The sequence below is a fragment of the Pan troglodytes genome, chromosome 12 (genome assembly GCF_028858775.2).
Source record: "Pan troglodytes isolate AG18354 chromosome 12, NHGRI_mPanTro3-v2.0_pri, whole genome shotgun sequence".
Classification (NCBI taxonomy): Eukaryota; Metazoa; Chordata; class Mammalia; order Primates; family Hominidae; genus Pan; species Pan troglodytes.
The window spans coordinates 94828202-94847141 of NC_072410.2; the positions used below are offsets into that span (position 1 = coordinate 94828202).

The 18940-nt window shown below is 36.8% G+C and overlaps 1 protein-coding gene and 1 pseudogene across 13 annotated transcripts in view; one reads left to right on the top strand and one right to left on the bottom strand.

Moving 5' to 3' along the window:
• Positions 1-18940, bottom strand: part of BABAM2 (BRISC and BRCA1 A complex member 2) — a 455408-nt gene that overhangs the window by 310289 nt on the left and 126179 nt on the right. For all 13 annotated transcript variants that reach the window (XR_010149587.1, XR_010149588.1, XR_010149589.1 and 10 more), the window contains one exon: positions 5941-6135. Coding sequence is in view for 9 of the 13 variants with exons in the window: in XM_024354264.3 (XP_024210032.1) it covers positions 5941-6135 (195 nt within the window). In the remaining 4 variants the exon portion in view is untranslated. The remainder of the gene's footprint in view (positions 1-5940; positions 6136-18940) is intronic.
• LOC129143214 (protein FAM133B-like) lies at positions 14877-15612 on the top strand (annotated as a pseudogene).

Below are 18940 nucleotides of genomic sequence, written 5' to 3' on the forward strand. Positions count from 1 at the left end.
GTTTGGTGCAGCATTCCAGCACACAAAAATAATTTTTAATGTTGATTCTGTAATCTTGCACAATAGCTATCTTTTCAAGCTCTGTGCTAGCAGAAAAAAGAAATGCATACTTTGTATGGGTTCATTCAAGTCCCTAACAAAACCCTTAACAAGACGGGGTCAAAGGAAAAGCCCTGCGACATTCCACGAAACACCTGAGGCTGGTAAGAGTTATACCCAAACTTTTAGGTGGAACGCTTCCACAGATCCCAACAACTAAGAAAGGAGCATAAGTCAGTGGAATCCTAAGAGAGAATGACCAAGTGCCTCGCTGAAAATGAGATCATCTAAGTTTATGATACTACCCTTCCTTAAAGAAGTAAACTAAGTTTGTCATGACAGTTTCCCAGTTACCCAACTATTTTTCCAATTGACTACTGCATTTTTATTTTAATGTTTGCAAATCATCTACTTAAAGATCTGAACTTAATTTCTTTAAAAATCTCCAGGATGTTGTTATTTATAACAGTCTTCTAGGATCTTTCTGCTTCTCTAAAATTTCTCAAAGATAATGTCCCAGAGAGCATATCTGCAAGTTTCTTTAGTACCCTGAAACGGTTTCCTTTAGAGCTTCCAGAAGGCATGCAGCCTTGCCAACCTCTTGATTTTGGCCAAGGGAGACCCATTTTGGACTTCTGCCCTCCAGAACTATGACATAATAAGTCTGTGTTGTCTTAAGCCACCAAGTTTGTGGTAATTTTTACAGCAGCAATAGGAAACTAATACAGTCCCTGATTCAAAAAAATCTTGGCTCAAAATCAAGCTCCTTTCTTTCTGCCAGGGTCCAGTGTTTATCTCCAGACTCTTGGTCTATATTTTTCCTCCATTAGCAGGCTGTCCTTTAATATTCCTGAACCCTCATGCCAAGCTCTAATTTGTTCATCCCTCAAGACTCACTTTTATACCCTGTTTCTTGATCTTCCCTGATTCCAACTCATAGTTTTACTTCTACAGACTCAGCTACCATTTCTACTAGGCCTTCCCTAGGCCTGGTCTGCTGTAAGCTTTGCCTTGTTACAGGATTCTCAGTTTCTTTACTTCACTTGAATCCATAACCATTGCCCTAATGTTTACAAACTACTTAACATCAAATCAAAATAAACTGAGATAAGTGTAGCAGTAGTAGGTTTTGTAAGTAAAGAAAGGAATATCGGTAACATTAAACAGAAAGTTTAAAAAATACTATAAATACAAACTATCTGCTTGAAATGAATTTAAACTTCTACACCTAGATGAACTACAACTCAAGTATTAGCTGAGCCACTGAATAACATTTTGAAAATTATTAGGTAACAAAGGGTGCCATAAAACTGGATTATATTCAAATTCACTATTATTATTTAAAAAGGGGGAATGAGACAGGAAGGCAAATTCTAAAAACCAAAGACTGGTTAGTTTGACAGCGATTCCTGTTTTCAGATGAGCCTGTCAGCACTAAAGACAACACATGTTCACCAAGAATTAACCTAACACCCATTTATGTAAGGACAATTAAGTTGATTATTTAATAGGAAAATGCTGGGGATAGAGGCTAAATTAAGTTCAACAAAGTTTTCCTTATGAGCCATATAAACATATTAACATTTCAAAACAATCCATAGTTTAAGTCTGAACCATGCACTGTTGGTGGGAATGTAAAATAGTGCAGCCCTTAAGGAAACAGTATGGAAATTCCTCAAAAAATTAAAAATAGGATTATATATAATCTAGCAATCCCACTTGTAGGTATATATCCCAAAGAACTCAAAGCAGAATCTCAAAGAGATAGTTGCACACCTATGTTCAATGTAGCATGATTCACAATAGCCAAGAGGTAGAAGCAACCCAAATGTTCACTGATGGATGAATGGATAAGTAAAATATGGTAAATACACTCAATTGAACACTATGCAGCCGTAAAAAGGAAGGAAATCCTATCACATGCTACAACATTGATGAACCTCAGACATTATGCTAAGTGAAATAAGCAGTCACAAAAAAACAAATACTATACAATTCTACCCATATGAAGTATCTAAAGGAGTCAAAACCATAGAAACATAAAATAGTAAAGTGACTGCCAAGCGCTGGGGGGAGGAGGAATTAGTGTTTAATGGCTTCCTTTGCAAGATGAAAAAGTTCTAGAGATCTGTTGCACAACAATGTGAATATACTTAACACTACTGAACTGCACACTTAAAAATAGTAAAGACGGCAAATGTAGTGTTATGTGTCTTTTACTGAAATATAAATTCAAGACTTTACAAAAGGAAAAAAACCTTGAACTGAACAAACAACATGATTTGTAATAAGAAAAATTTTAGTCATGCTGATTCGAAGGCATTAATCATGTGTAAAACCTTAAAATCATAACCTTTAAGAAAAAGCCGAAGAGGCCAGGCACGGTGGCTCACATCTATAATCCCAGCACTTTGGGAGGCCAAGGCGGGTAGATCACCTGAGGTCAGGAATTCAAGACCAGCCTGACCAATATAGTGAAATCCCGTCTCTACTAAAAATACAAAAATTAGCCGGGCGTGGTGGCATGCACTTGTAGTCCCAGCTTACTCAGGAGGCTGAGAGAGGAGAATTGCTTGAACCCAGGAGGCGGAGGTTGCAGTGAGCCGAGAGTACGCCACTGCACTCCAGCCTGGGCCACAGAGTGAGACTTCGTCTCAAAAAAAGAAAAAAAAGAAAAAGAAAAAGCTGAAGAATAAAAGCCGGAGTGTTATTTAGCCTAAAAAAGACAGGGAGACCTAAAAGAATTAGCAGAGAAGAGCACCTAAACTTTTTCTGTGCTTAATGAGAGTTTATTCATTCATTCATTCAAAAACGTTTATGGAATACCAATGAAGTGGAAGACACTGTTCCAGGCGTTTGTGATTTACCAGTGAACAAAACAAAGATCCCTGCCCTCATGAGATTTTACATTCCGATGAAGACAGACACACAATAAACATAATCAATAAGTATGGTAGGCTCCCTCTAAGTGGCTCCCAGCGGTCTCTGGTATTCACATTCCTATGTAATTCTGCGTGTGGGTGGCGGGGAGGGGCGGGGGGTGTAGGTGTGTTGGGAGGGTGGGATATTGGACCTAACAAATAGAATACAGCAAAAGTGATGGGCTGTCACTTTCAAGATTAGGTTATAAAAGACTATGACTTCTATCTTGCTCACATACTCCCTCTTGCTCTCCCCTACTTGCTTGCTCTGAATCTTGTGCACTGCCCTGTAGAGAGGCAAGGAGTTGAAGGCGGCCTCCAGACAACAGCCAGCACTGAACTGAGGCCCTCCATTCGATGGCCCATGAGGAACTGAACTATGCCAACTACTACATGCATGCATTTATAATGACTCCATCTCCAGTTGAGCCTTGAGATGACCAGAGCCCTAGCCAACACTTCAAGCACAGCCTGTGAGAGACCCTGAGACAAAGGACCTACCCAGATTGCTGCCAAAAACTATGATAATAAATGTTATTGTTTGAAGCCACTAAGTTTTGGAATGATTATTTTACATAGCAACATATAACTAATACATTAATTATATGGCATGCCAAAAGGAAATGCAAAAAAACCACGTGGAGCAAAGTAAAAAATAGAGGAGAGGTGCAAGTCTTTTTTAAAAAAATGTTTAAACAATGTAAAAAACAATGTTTAAAAGGGGTATTACCAATACTTACACACGAATGCTTACAGCAGCATTATTCATAAATGTCAAAAAGTGGAAACAACCCAAGTGTCCATTCATTGGTAAATGGATAAACAAAATGTAGTATGTCTATTCAATGGAATATTATTCAGCCATAAAAAGAAATGAAGTACTGATACATGCCACAACATGGATGAACCTCAAACATAGGCTAAGTGAAAGAAGTCAGTCACAAAAACCACATACATTTTTTTACCACATGGTATGATTCCACCACAAGAAATGTTCAGAAAAGAAAATTTATAGAAACAGAAAGTAGTTTAGTGATTGACTAGGGCTGGAGGTGGGAACAAGATTAACTGTAAGTGGACATGAGGGATCTCACTGGGGTGATGGAACCATTCTAAAACTGGATAATGGTAGTGGTTGCTCAAATCAGCCAACTTATTAAAAATCATTTAACTGTACACTTAAAACAGGTAAATTTATGATATGTAAATTATACCTCAAAATGGCTACTGGGGGTGTTAACATGGCATCATTGAGAACATAACATTAGTAGAAGTTTGAAGGAAGAGTATTAGCCATGTGCATATCTGAGGGAAACATCTCTGACAACAGAGAGCCTATGCAAAGACCCTTGGGCAGGAGAATACCTGGTGTGCTTGCTGCACAGCAGGGTGCCAGTGTGGCTGGAGCTGAATTTGAAAGAGGAAGGTAGGAGATGAACAGACAAAATTAATGATGGATGGAAGATGGTGGTGATGGGAATCATACAGAGTTTTGTTTTTTCTTTTTTTTCTTTTTTTGGGGTTTCTTTTATATATATATTTTTATATTTTTATATATATTTATATATTTATATATTTTTATATATTTATATATTTATATAAATTTATATATATTTATATATAAACATATTTATATATAAATATATATTTATATATGTTTATTTATATATATTTATATAAAATTTAAGTTGTGGGATACATGTGAAGAACGTGCAGGTTTGTTTCATAGGTACACACATGCCATGGTGGTTTGCTGCACCCATCAACCCATCATCTACATCAGGTATGTCTCCTAATGGTATCCCTCCCCTAGCCTCCTCCCCACCAACAGGCACCGGTGTGTGATGTTCCCCTTCCTGTGTCCATGTGTTCTCACTGTTCAACTCCCACTTATGAGTGAGAATATGCCATGTTTGGTTTCCTGTTCCTGTGTCAGTTTGCTGAGAATCATGGTTTCCAGCTTCATCCATGTCCCTGCAAGGGACATGAACTCATCCTTTTTTATGGCTGCATAGTATTCCAGGGTGTATATGTGCCACATTTTCTTTATCCAGTCTATCACTGATGGGCATTTGGGTTGGTTCCAAGTCTTTGCTATTGTGAACAGTGCTGCAATAAACATACGTGTACATGTGTCTTTATAGTAAAATGATTTATAATCCTTTGGGTATATATCCAGTAATGGGATTGCTGAGTCAAATGGTATTTCTGGTTCTAGATTCTTGAGGAATCACCAAGCTGTCTTCCACAATGGTTGAACTAATTTACACTCCCACCAACAGTGTAAAAGCATTCCTATTTCTCCACAACCTCTCCAGCATCTGTTGTTTCCTGACTTTTTAATTATCGCCATTCTAACTGGTGTGAGATGGTATCTCATTGTGATTTTGATTTGCATTTCTCCATATAGAGTTTTTTATACCACTGGAAGGACTTTGGCTTTTACCATGAGAGAAAAAAGGAGAAGTACATAAGGTTCTGGGAAGAGAAGCGATAAGGTCTGACTTGATTTTTTAAAGGATCATATAATTATAAGTTGCAAAAAGAAAATATAAAAGGCACCATGTAAGCTAGCTGCTTCCAGAGTTACTGACCTCTCTTACCTGATATTGGAGAAGTCTTCCATTCAAAGGAGGGGGAAACTTGTTAGTGTCTCAAAATGTGGCCTGCAAGTCACATACATCATAACAACATGGAGGCTGGTAGCACATGCAGGCCCTCAGGCTCCACCTCTGACTGCTGAATATCTGGGGCTGGGGATGAGACTCTGAATCTTACAAACTTCCCAGGTAATATCTTTGAGAAACACAATGAACTAGACAAACATTAAGGTCTCTTTAAACTCTAAATTATGAGAAACATATAGGCTACCTGGACCATGTTTATCTAAAGAAATGACTAGGATTTACAAATGGACATCTGAATTGATTATTTTATTATGGATGAAGTCATCTTTTTTTCCATTCTCAAAAATCCTTACCCAGTTGTTTTTTTTCCCAGCATAAATTTCCATGTTCTCTCCATACTGTGGCTCCTCCAGTAATGTCTGGTATTCAAACATGAGGCGGGAGCTCTCCCGGAGGCGGCTACATTGGAATTGGTGATATTGTTGCACAAGTTCCTTCACCACAAGTAAGAGACATTCAGGATTTGAAGGATTCCAGGAGGCAAGATTCTGTAGAAGTCGTAACAAATAAAAGACCAGTTAAAACTGAAATTTCATACAAATCCAGTATCACATTCACACATCAATGTAGAGGAAAAGAGTAATAGAAATCTAAGAGGAACAGACTACTCCTCCTTAGCCATATACCCAGAGATGAAGTTAGAGAAATCTTTTGATATTGGCAATTTCTCCTGCCTTCTAAAAAAATCCTTGCAGAAAAATTGAGGAGGAATTCCATCATGAATAGGCAGAAAAAGTGAAGTGTAAAGCCGGGTAGTAACAAAACAAGAAACCTAAATATCCTAGAAGACCATAATTTTAGCCCTGGAAGACTTAATTTGTTTCTTATTCTTTTATAATTTTAATTTTTTTGATCTCTACCTAAATTCAGCATTATATGCTAAAGTAATTCAACTCAGATCCACAGACCATCTGTATCTGTAATACCAGATATAAATAAATGCTCTGTAAACACTAGAGCCTCACAGAAATATAAGCACAATGGTGACGGTTAGGCCTGAAAAAGATAGGCATAAAATAGAGACATGGGAAAATGTCTGCCAAATGCGCAAATCTGAATAACCACAGTTCATCCGTCAGTCACTCCTCCAAGTGAAAAAGGATGGTTCCAAGAAAAAAGCAGCTAGTTCAGCTTGGAACTCAATCACACTCAGGATTTTCCTTGAGACAACGTACTTAGGTATGCAGTAGTCCTCCATGTGTACTCTCATTGTGTCGCACAGAATATTGAAAGCATGTGTACTCAAGGGTTATGACTTTATAAAATTCATAGTTTTTGTTACTTCATCACGACTTTTTTTTTTTTTTTTTTTTTTTTTTTTTGAGAGGGAGTCTCGCTCTGTCGCCCAGGCTGGAGTGCAGTGGTGCGATCTCGGCTCACTGCAAGCTCCGCCTCCCGGGTTCACGCCATTCTCTTGCCTCAGTCTCCCAAGTAGCTGGGACTACAGGCGCCCGCCACCAGGCCCGGCTAATTTTTTTTGTATTTTTAGTAGAGACGGGGTTTCACCGTGTTAGCCAGGATGGTCTCGATCTCCTGACCTCATGATCCACCCGCCTTGGCCTCCCAAAGTGCTGGGATTAGAGGCGTGAGCCACCGTGCCCAGCCAAAGACATTCTTAAGTGAACTGTCGTTGTTTTTTTAACTGAGTATGTGTGACAACAGAGAATAAAATAACCATGAGTATAGCTTGATGTCTGCTGTGGTTAATGCCAAGTCATCAGTTTTGCCCACCACTGCTTCTGCAACGTAAATGCAAACATAAACACTGTAAAAAAGATGTCATAATATCTTAATATGATTATGAAAACAGTTTTGACTTTGCAGACCCCTGAAATGGTCTCAGGGATCCTCAGAGGTCTGCAGACCACACTTTGAGAACCATCAACACTACTTTATATTGTCTTAAGGACAAACCAAGCATAGCTTCTACCAAAAGAAAACAAAGAAAAAGTAAAGGAATGCATTTTTTAAAGGAATTACTTTGCTCTACTGAGTGGGTTGATTTACAGGAACTAAATGACAATGGGGAAATTCATAAGTGTTCTTTCATTTATAGGAAAAACGGGTCTTAGGATGTTCAGATAAAGATGATGAACAGAGGAAAAGGTAAGAGCTTCAGCATCATACAGTGAATAAGAGGGGTATCTTGATATGAAAGTGATTTGATAAGTAAAGTACAAAGTTTTCCCTGGCAAATCTGTTGACCTCAATAGCCAGAAACTCCTTCTGAGCTGTTCAAGACTAAATTCAAAGTATCAGTAGGATATAACAGCACCGTATAGAACTTAAAATGATCCTAACATAGCTTGCTATGCATTTCCTTCAGAGAGCATTGCTAAACATTTATAAGCAAGAATAAAATACAATATTTCATTTCTTGGTCAAGTATTCCTTACCAGTCCTCATTCCCTACTAGAGCAAAAAGAAAAGTTAGTTGTCTTGATTTATATTTTTTAAATTCTGTCATTTCTCCTTAGTTATTTGGCAAGTTACAGGCCTATAGCCAAACAATTTTTAAAAATTATAAAAACATATAAGTTGGCAACATACCTTACCAACTTGAATTCATTTCAAGTGATTCAAACAAATTGTTAAAGACATACCAACCAGTCTCCTTCCATTAAAATATAATTTCTTTATTGATCTCCTTAGCCATTCAAGGCAAACTCACTGGAAAACACTCCCAATCAAGGATGGTTTAGCTATACTAAACAAGATAAAAATTCCTCTAGTATTGCTACATGACCACTTTTACTTGTTAGGTAATTTGTGGTTTGAACCACTTTGCCTAGAAGGGGAGAAAACAGAAGATATATAAAGTTTTAGTTACTCCCTAAGAATAGGGCATATTTTAAAAACAGGTCTGGCAATACAAGGCATTGGAGCTTTCCATTCTCTTGAGTAGGAGATACAGAAAAATGCCCAAAGCTCCTTCAGGGAAAGAGGAGGAGGAGGCATAAGTTAGCAGGCATCTATGAAAAAGAGAAAAATAAGTATTTCTCTCTCTATTCACAAAGTTCTTCTTCTACATCTTTTTGGTAATGCTTGAAGGAAGAAATCTGAAATGAAGATGGTCACAGAGAGTAGGCACAGGGCACATCACATATTAACAGAGAAAAGAGCATACAAAAAAGGATTCCAAAAATGAGGAATGAAAAACGCATTTAGAGAAAGTGATAAAACATAGTCAAAGAAAATAAACAAAAGCAAAAGAAAATTCACTACTATTTTATAATAGAAACTTCATTCATTCTCACAAAAACACCTATGAAACAGTTCAGGGAAGGTATCACGCCAATTCTTTTTAAAGACTAGTTAACTAGAGAGATTAAATAACTGCTCACATTCAAGTGTAAACAATAATTGAGACTGTGTAGAATGTAAATCTGCCTACTCTTCCTCCAATCAGTTAACTAAAATATCAGTTTTGAACCAACGAACTGGCACTTGCCTCTTTGTGGTCATGAGCGAACTCATGCATAGTGGTAATTTTGAATTGTTTACTTTTGCTCCCCTGTCTAGGCTGCCTGACAGGACAAGTGCTCCGAGTTCATGTGACCCCTCACCTTCCCACATTTCTCTCTCGTAAATACACTCCATCACGTACCTATGTGCTCCCATATCAATGGCTCCACAGACTTGAACAAGCCCAACCAATCCTCAGAGCTCCTCCTTATCAGAGCTTCCTTCTTCAGAAAGACAGTGAGGAATAGTAGTTTCAAGGCCTAGCTCACCCTCAATTCCGGTTCCACTTATCAAAACCCATAGCTTTTTGGCCACAGTGCCACAAATTTAGACATGCGCGAGGATACCTATAAACGGAAAACACTGAGAAACAATGTAGTCTGTCCATGTCTGTGGGGAGATAAAGGAGGAAACTAAGCAAATGAAGAAATGAGACTTGGAACCATCTCTGCTTAAAAAGGGAGGGAAAAAAATCTTCCGGGGGGAAAAAAATTATTTAATGAAATTAATCTTATGATAAAAATGTTCAACTAATAAAAGGATAAGGTACAGGAATACATTAGAAATATAACAAGAAAATTATCGAAAACTTCTTACTACAAAATTTTGCCCAACTCTCTAGCATATCGATAAAAGGAAATTAAAAGAGACTGACAATATATGAAAAGTATGCAAGCCCATTAGTGTTAAGGAAGTATAATTTTCCTAATTTCTCCTTTTTAATAAACTAATTTTTCATTGAAAAAGTAATATATGCACACGGTAAAACGAATATTTTTTAAATGGCATAAAAGAATGTAAAGAACAATATTAAGTCTCCCTCTAGCCTATATTATGAGATCGTCTCCCTAGAGAAGATACTTTCCCCCACACAGGGCCTGCACACGACACCAATGTCTGACCCTTCCTAAGTTCCTCCACATGACCCATGGCTCTGCCACTCTATGCTGCCTCTCCCACTCTTTGAAGCTCCAAACACTGCTTCCATGGTGCATGCTTCCCTCAGATCAGTGTCTTACTTTCAACTTATTATCCTGATAGTGCTTCAGCTCCACAAATTGTTTCTGGCTCCCATGGAACCCTCTGATTTGGCCTGTCCCTCACCCAGCATTTCCCACAAGAGAAGAAAGTTGGGCAAAAATTATGAGAAACAATGTTTATATCTTAAATTAGTCCAGTTCTTTTTTTCAGCAAACAGCTAATGTTGGTGAAGATATAATTTCATGGACCTTTTTACACAAGGAATTGTAAACTCATACAAGTAGTTTGTGTGTGTGTGTGTGTGTGTCAGAGAGACAGAGAGTCTTAGAAATGTTTATTCTCAATGCCTCTAGAAATCTTATTTCTGGGAATCTAGCTAATCTGTAAATAACTAAAAATAACGGGGGGGACTTTATAGACAGAAATACACATAGAGTCATTTGTAATATCATGAAACTGCAAACAATCTAAATACCTGATAATAAGAACTGTTTTAAAAACCGTTAAAGTAATTCAAATAAATAATCTGCAACTATGTTTCTATACTATTACAGTATGTTTATACAATTATATATATAATTTATAAACAATTACAATAGCACAGAAACAATTGCAATAACACAGAAAATCCTTTTGTTAAAACACTAAATGAGGAGAGATATAAATCTATATATACATTATGATTACAACTTGGCTATCCCCATCCCCTCCCAACCTTCCACAGCAAAAACCATCTTAACATGGAAAATTTATTGGGAGAAATGTTAATAACTGATATCCATAGTTGGGAGCTATTTAAAAGAGTTTTTTGCTTCTTCCTGTTTTTCTGTATTTTCCAAATTTTCTGAGTGTATATACATGCATATGTATGTATGCATATATAAGACATGCACATACTTTCATAATGGAAATATAACTTTTAAGAAAACATAATAGCATACTTCACGTCTTTTATTTCACACTTCACATATTTCATTTCTGTTTTTCAATCTCAAAATTTAAGAAATTCCATTTGTCATTTATACATTTTATGAGGTCAGACTCCAATTGTCTCTTCTACACAACTAAAAAAGTTAGCCAGTGCCATAACCATCTGGAAAACAAATCTTGCATCATTTAGCCCTAAACACGTATGCTTCAAGTAACTTTGAATTTACTATTTCTTAAATTCTGAGCCTCACAGAACATTTCCAGAAAGCTAATGCAACATGCTAAAGTGTAGTGGTCACAGTTGAAGCAGTTTATTGTGCTTTCCTTAGCCAAAACTCTTTTGTGTTGCATTCATCTAAATGCAAAGTCTTACTAAGCAAAAAGAACAAATCTGGAGGCATCACATTACCCGACTTCAAACTATACTATAAGGCCATAGTCACCAAAACAGCATGTTACTGGTATAAAAATAGGCACATAGGCTAATGGAACAGAATAGAGAACTCAGAAATAAAGCCAAATACTTACAGCCATTTGATCTTCAACATAGCCAACAAAAACATAAAGTGGGGAAAGGACACCCTATTCAACAAACGGTGCTGAAATAACTGGCAAGCCACCTGTAGAAGAATGAAACTGGATCCTCAGCTTTTACCTTATATGAAAATCAACTCAAGGTGGATGAAAGACTTAAATCTAAGACCTGAAACCATAAAGATTCTATAAGATAACATAGGAAAAACCCTTCTAGCCATTGGCTTAGGCAAAGACTTCATGACCAAGAATCCAAAAGCAAATGCAACAAAAACAAAGATAAATAGATGGGACTTAATTAAACTAAAAAGCTTCTGCACAGCAAAAGAAACTATCAGCAGAGTAAACAGACAACCCACAGAGTGGGAGAAAATCTTCACAATCTATACATCTGACAAACAACTAATATCCAGAACCTACAAAGAACTCAAACATATCAGCAAGAAAAAAAAACAATCTCATTAAGAAGTGAGACACGTGCACACCTATGTTTATTGCAGCACTATTTACAACAGCAAAGACTTGGAACCAATCCAAATGCCCATCAATGATAGACTGGATAAAGAAAATGTGGCATATATACACCATGGAATACTATGCAGCCATAAAACAGGATGAATTCATGTCCTTTTCAGGGACATGGGTGAATCTGGAAGCTATCATTCTCAGAAAGCTAACAGAGGAACAGAAAATCAAACAGTGCATGCTCTCACTCATAAGTGGGAGTTGAACAATGAGAACATATGGACACAGGGAGGGGAACATCACACACTGGGGCCTGTCAAGGGTTGGGGGGTAAGGGGAGGGAGAGCATTAGGACAAATATGTAATGCATGTGGGGCTTAAAACCTAGATGATGGGTTGACAGATGCAGCAAACCACCCTGGTTCATATATACCTATATAACAAACCTGCACGTCCTGCAAATGTATCCCAGAACTTAAAGTAAAATGTTTTAAAAAGTGGACTAAGGACATGAATAGGCAATTCTCAAAAGAAGATATACAAATGGCCAACAAGCATTTGGAAAAATGCTAACATCACTAATTATCAGAGAAATGCAAATCAAAACCGTAACACAATACCACTTCAGTTCTGCAAGAATGACCAAAATCAAAAAATAACAGATGGCATGGATGTGGTGAAAAGGGAACACTTTTACATTATAAAAGTAAAAAAAGGGAATGTAAACTAGTACAACTACTATGGAAAACAGTGTGGAGATTCCTTAAAGAACTGAAAGTAGATCTACCTTTTGATCCAGCAATCCCACTACTAGGTATCCACCCAGAGGAAAAGAAGTCATTATATGAAAAAGATACTTACACATGCATGCTTACAGCAGCACAATTTGCAATTGCAAAAATGGGGAACCAGCCCAAATATTCATCAATCAACGAGTGGATAAAGAAAATGTGATATATATCATGGAATACTACTCAGCCATAAAAAGTAATGAAATAATGGCATTCGCAACAACCTGGATGGAATTGGAGACTATTATTCTAAGTGAAGTAACTCAGGAATAAAAAAACAAACATCATATGTTCTCACTCACATGTGGGAGCTAAGCTACGAGGACACAAATGTATAAGAATGAGGACACAAAGGTATAAGAATGACGCATTGGACTTTGGGGACTCAGGAAAGGGTGAGGATAGCAAGAAATAAAAGACTACACGTTGGGCACAGTGTACACTGCTTGTGTGATGGATGTACCAATCTCAGAAATTGCCTCTAAAGAATTTATTCATATAACCAAACACCACCTGTTTCCCAAAACCTACTGAAATACAAAAATTAAAAAATTTTTAAAAACCTGTACACAAATGTTCATAGTAGCATACTCCTAATAGCTAAAAAGTACAAACAACCCAAATGTCCATCAACCAATGATGAATAAATACAATGTGTACACACATACAATGGAATATCATTCCACAATAAAAATACTGATTCATGCTATGACAGGGATCAACCTTGAAACATTAAGCTGTGCAAGAAGCCAGACCTAAAGGCCACCCATTGTATGAATCCATTTATACAAAATGTCTACAAAAGCCAAATCTATAGGGACAGACTGTAAATTAGTGGTTGCCTAGGGCTGGAGACTTGGGGGAAAATGAGGACTGCTAATGCGTACACAGTTTCTTTTTGGGAATGATTAGAATGATCTAAATTCACTATGGTAATTGATGACTGCACGACTCTGTGGATATACTGAAACAACTGAATTTTATACTTCAAATGGATGAGTTACATATCAATTAGATCTCAATAAAGCTGTTAAAAAGGAAAAAAGTAAAAATCTTTCTACAACTTAGAAAGTAATAGTGCATTAGGTAATTTCTAATTTTAAACTTCTAATGTCTATAATCATGAATAAATTATACAGAATATGCAGAAAAAAATAAAATAAATGGGAAGTCTTAGGAAATCACCAACAACATTTTACATTTCTAACAAAACTGGAACTGAACAAGCATGATTTTTTAAAATGTCACTCCATCTGGAGAATACCAAGGATAACAACAAAAATAAATTTGCTATTGACCTATTTGTAATAGGACCAAGTATTATCAGCAATAAGTGTTTACACTGTACATTTTGTTAAGTATGTATAATTTCTCTAATATATCATCTAAAACAATTGAAATGAAATCATTTTAAACATATTTTCCTAATTTCTTCAAATATAACAATTTCCAAATTTTGTAAAGTCAAGTGGACATAACATGAATTTGAGGATGGGAGAAAGAGAAGCTGGATTAAGAAAAACTAACTTTGGGACTATTCAGAGCAAGTCTACTCCTTCTTCCATGTAAATACCCTTCAAATATTTATAGTCATGTGGCTAACAAAAAAAGGTAACACAGCACTGCCAATCACATCCCTTATGGTTTTAACTTGCAGATTATACTTTGGGATTTTGTTCTTGATAAATTTCAACTATTACGAACAAAATGAAGTGGAGACAAGAAAGAATATCACAGTAGTACCCTTCACCACTACAAATTGTAGCACACTCATAGAAACAAATATTGGTAAGGCAAAAAAATTAAACAGGGTAGTTCTGTGATCCTCCATGGCTTTGTTTTCAAATATTCTAATAATTCTCTTCCCCCTTGTAAGCAGAGCCTATAGAGTCTGATGAGATTGTTGCTATGATGTTTGAAGCTGTTCATTGCAGTCTAAAACACAGTGGATTCTGGGATGCACAGAAGTTAATTAGAAAGAAATGCACCTGCGGCGGGCCCGCTTCGGCCATCTCTCCGGCCCGGTTTCCCTCGGCGTGCGACTGTGTGCTCAGCCCAGCACCATGGGCAAGTGGGACAAATGGGTAGCCTATATGAACCCAACAGCAATGGCGAGTTCAAGGGGTCCAATCCAGTCTTCAGGGCCAAAAATACAGGATTATCTGAATCGATCAAGGCCTACCTGGGAAGAAGTAAAAGAGCAACTAGAAAAGAAAAAGAAAGGCTCCAAGAGTTTGGTTGAATGTGAAGAAAAAATGAATGAGAACTGGAAGAAAGAACTAGAAAAACACAGGGGGAAATTGTTAAGTGGAAGTGAGAGCTCATCCAAAAAAAGACAGAGAAAGAAAAAAGAAGAAATCTGGTAAGTATTCATCTTCTTCTTCATCAAGCTCTGATTATTCCAGCAGTTCTTCTCATTCTGAAGATAAGGGTAAGAAACATGGAAAACTGAGAAAGAAAAAGAACTGTTCACATAAATCTTCTGAAAGGTTCATGTCAGAAACTGAATCAGACAGTAAGGATAATTTAAAAAAGAAAAAGAAGTCAAAAGATGCAACTGAGAAAGAAAAGGACATTAAAGGACTCAGAAAAAATAGAAAGATATATTCTGAAGATAAATCTTTATCATCTGAGTCCTTGTCAGAATCAGAGTATATGGAGGAGGTACGAGCAAAAAAGAGGAAAAGCAGTGAAGAACGAGAAAAAGCAACAGAAAAAAACAAAACAGAAAAAGAAGCATGAGAAAAACAGTGGAAGAAGAAAAAGAAGCCTGCTAGTTCAAGTCCTGACTCCCCATAACATTCAGAAAAATCAGGATTCCCTTACAAAGAAAGCACAATGTCTGAGGAAATTTCAACTGTGAAAACTACAACATATTTACTAAAATGCATGAATTTTCTTGTTTTTAGAATTATTCCTGGACTATTCAGTAGCCACTCAGATGCCACTGTGTGAAAGGGCCATAAATGTTGCCTGCTGCTTGAACATCTATTTTTTTCTCTTCCAGTGCTTGATAACTCTGGTAGATAATACACTGCAGTTGTACTAGTGGTTAAGATATTTGGGAATAAAATTAATACTTTTGACTAGAAGTGTCTAAAGATAAACCAACAGAAATTGAATCTGGATACATCTTTAAGATGTGATCAGAAATGACTAGATGACTCTAGTTAAAATTTTTGAAGGAGGGATTAAATTAATATTTCAAAACCCTTACTCTGTAGATAAATGTATTTTAATTTTTTCCCCTTGTATACCTTTATTTACCTGGGGAAGGAGCTTTTAGGGTTAGGGGGTGGTTTGCTATCTCTTTAGCTAGCAGAATAGTGTGCCTTTGATCCTCACACATCTGTTTTGTGGACACAGCAGCCATGCTTCACAGGAAGGTCAGAGCTGGCTACCAGCAGTCTTGCCCTTTACTGAGCTTAGTGTCATCCTTGGATGCTGTCATATGCTGCTTTGAGTGAACCAGAGAAACAGCCATTTGCAGCATGAGAAAGACCCAAAAGCTCTGGGATTTACTTCCACTTCAATAATAATGAATATTTTTTAGCATTAGAATGTATTATGTCATTTGAATTAATTTTGATTACGCTTTGGCTTGGGAAAGGAATTATTTTAAATAGACACTGGTACTTTCTGAACTTGATAGCTAAGGATTCTAAAATGCACATTTTATACTAAGTTTTAACCAGTCAGGAAAATTTTATGTAACCAGTGATAGTTTATTTTTTGTATGAATTTTGTTTAGGCTGCAATGTTTAGTTTTTGTTAACTCCTCACTCTCACTGTTTTAAGTTCATTACTATGTTTAACAACCTACTTGCCAAGATATTTAGCATGTAAAATGCAGGGTTTTGATTTAAAAAAAAAAAAACCAGCTTCATATTGAAGCTGAGACTTAACCATAAACAAGTTGAGTGGCAAAAAAAAAAAAAAGAAAGAAAAAGAAAGAAAGAAATGCCAATATCTGCCATCCAAATGAATAGCTAAGTAGACACCAATAAACGGCCACTTCTGGGATTAATTTGGGCTAGTAAAAGTATTCCTAGAAACACAGTTAGGTTAAGTCCTCACACTTACTTAGGAACTGTGTCTGTCAAGTAAACTGAATGTATGCCGGTAAAACATGGTGATTTGCGACTTGTGTTTGGGGGCTTCTGGTGGAGCCAGAATTAGTCTGAACAGAAGGCACTTCAGGCTTTCTAAAGCCTGTTTTAAACAGAACACCTCTGTTCTTCTGGTTTTTGTTTGTTTTAGTTTGGCTTGGTTGGAGTTTTATCAAAGATGTTGTTATTTGAAAAGAATCTTTTTTTGGAAAAATTGATCTAGTCTAATACACAGTGAATAGTTCAGTGAAATCTTAATGTTACCTCCCCCCATCCTGTATGTGACCCTCATCTCAATACCAGAAGCCCTGCTAAGTGGAATCAGTAATCATAACATGGCCATGGAGGAATGGCATAGGATCTTCACAAAAACGTGAAGAAAAGTATGTCCCTTTGTTTTTTTCCTTTCAGTTTTTGTTTTTAAGACTTTAGCCACAAATTATCAAATTAGTCAACAAATATGCAGCTCATGCTTGGAGTAAAAGGGATTTATCTTCTTAAATCCTATATATCTTAACGATAAGCAGAGTGGAGCTGGCAGTTGCTCCAGAAAAACTCATCTGTTTTGGGGAGTTTTTGGGAGCAGCCATGGAAGCCATGGAAGCTTCTGATTGTGGTTCTGCCCCTCCTTTATCTTGAGCTCTCCAAGGTTCTGACCTGCCTCTCAACCAACAACCAACTTCGCTGTGAGCCACATGTACACACACACACGTGTGTGTGTGTGTGTGTGTGTGTGTGTGTGTAAGAGCTTCTTTTTTTTTTTTTTTACTTGCTGGACAAAAATCAATCAGACCATTCCCTGGCTTACAACCAATGAAATCTTCTAGCTACTTGTGGTAATATGATCCTGATTCTCATGTCAATACAGAACATGACAGTTATATATTCTTGAGGAGGACATATGTCTTGGGCAAAACGCACAAATACCTTTGTAGCTGAAAAACCACTTTCCCATAAAGTTTGTGATAGGACTGGTAAGACTCATAATAGAGAAAAAACAAAATAGGAAATTTTAAGTCTGAACTTTTCAAAATGCCATTCAGTAGGCAGCCTCACCCAGCTGCTAGGTAAGCCAAACTTCCAACTAACAGAGGAATTCTAGGGCATGTTCAAATATCTATCAAGAGATGACCTACTGGTGGAATCTTATCAGAATTTATCATCTCAATTTTGTGCCAGGGTGTCAGAATCTTTGGAGGTGGCATACTTCACATGTCTAGTTTCCTCCATAGGCAAGTAAGCTTTAAACCTAAAACATGCAAAAGTATCCCAAAATGATAGCTAATTATAATTATGGCTCCATTTATAAAATTCAAAAGCCTGTGATGTCCCTTCTTGCCCATCAGAAACTGCTATATAGATTACCTTTCAGTTCCTCTTAAAAGAAGGTAACCAGTATGCAGCCCCACTCCATCTTGAATTTCCACTTCAAATGAGTCTCTAGGATCACCCAGCTTAATTCCAACTTGTGTTTCTTTCTTAAGAATCGGGGATGGATAAATGGGAGGAAACAAAGGTGGGAGAGAAGTGGAGAGCGAAGAAATTTTAAACCACATCTCTTGATCTAATCTTCCTCATTTATTAAGAGAAAGAAAGTAGGCAAATTCCTTTCTATCTTGGAAAATCCCTCAAGTGGGACAGGAATGAAAAGAATACCCTCCAAAGGAAAAGAATCTTAATTAGCCATTTTTCTCTTAAAACTGTAACCACGCAGAGAATAAAAATAATGTATTTTCCAAAACACGCATTAGAGAACTAAGGCCAAGAACACTAAAATTATTGAACATAAGCACCGTGAAGAGTACTAGAGTGACTAACAACTAAATATACTCTATTTCTTCCATAGGTGTTGTCTTTATCCTCACACTTTTAAGGTAATATCTTTTAAATACAAAAACAAATCTATTTGGGGCCAAAATGCTCAAGTTTTAAACCAGTGGTTTCTCAAAAATATATGAATTAATATTATTAGGACAAAATGTCAATGTAGGCTAAAATTTGACTTATGAATCCTAAAC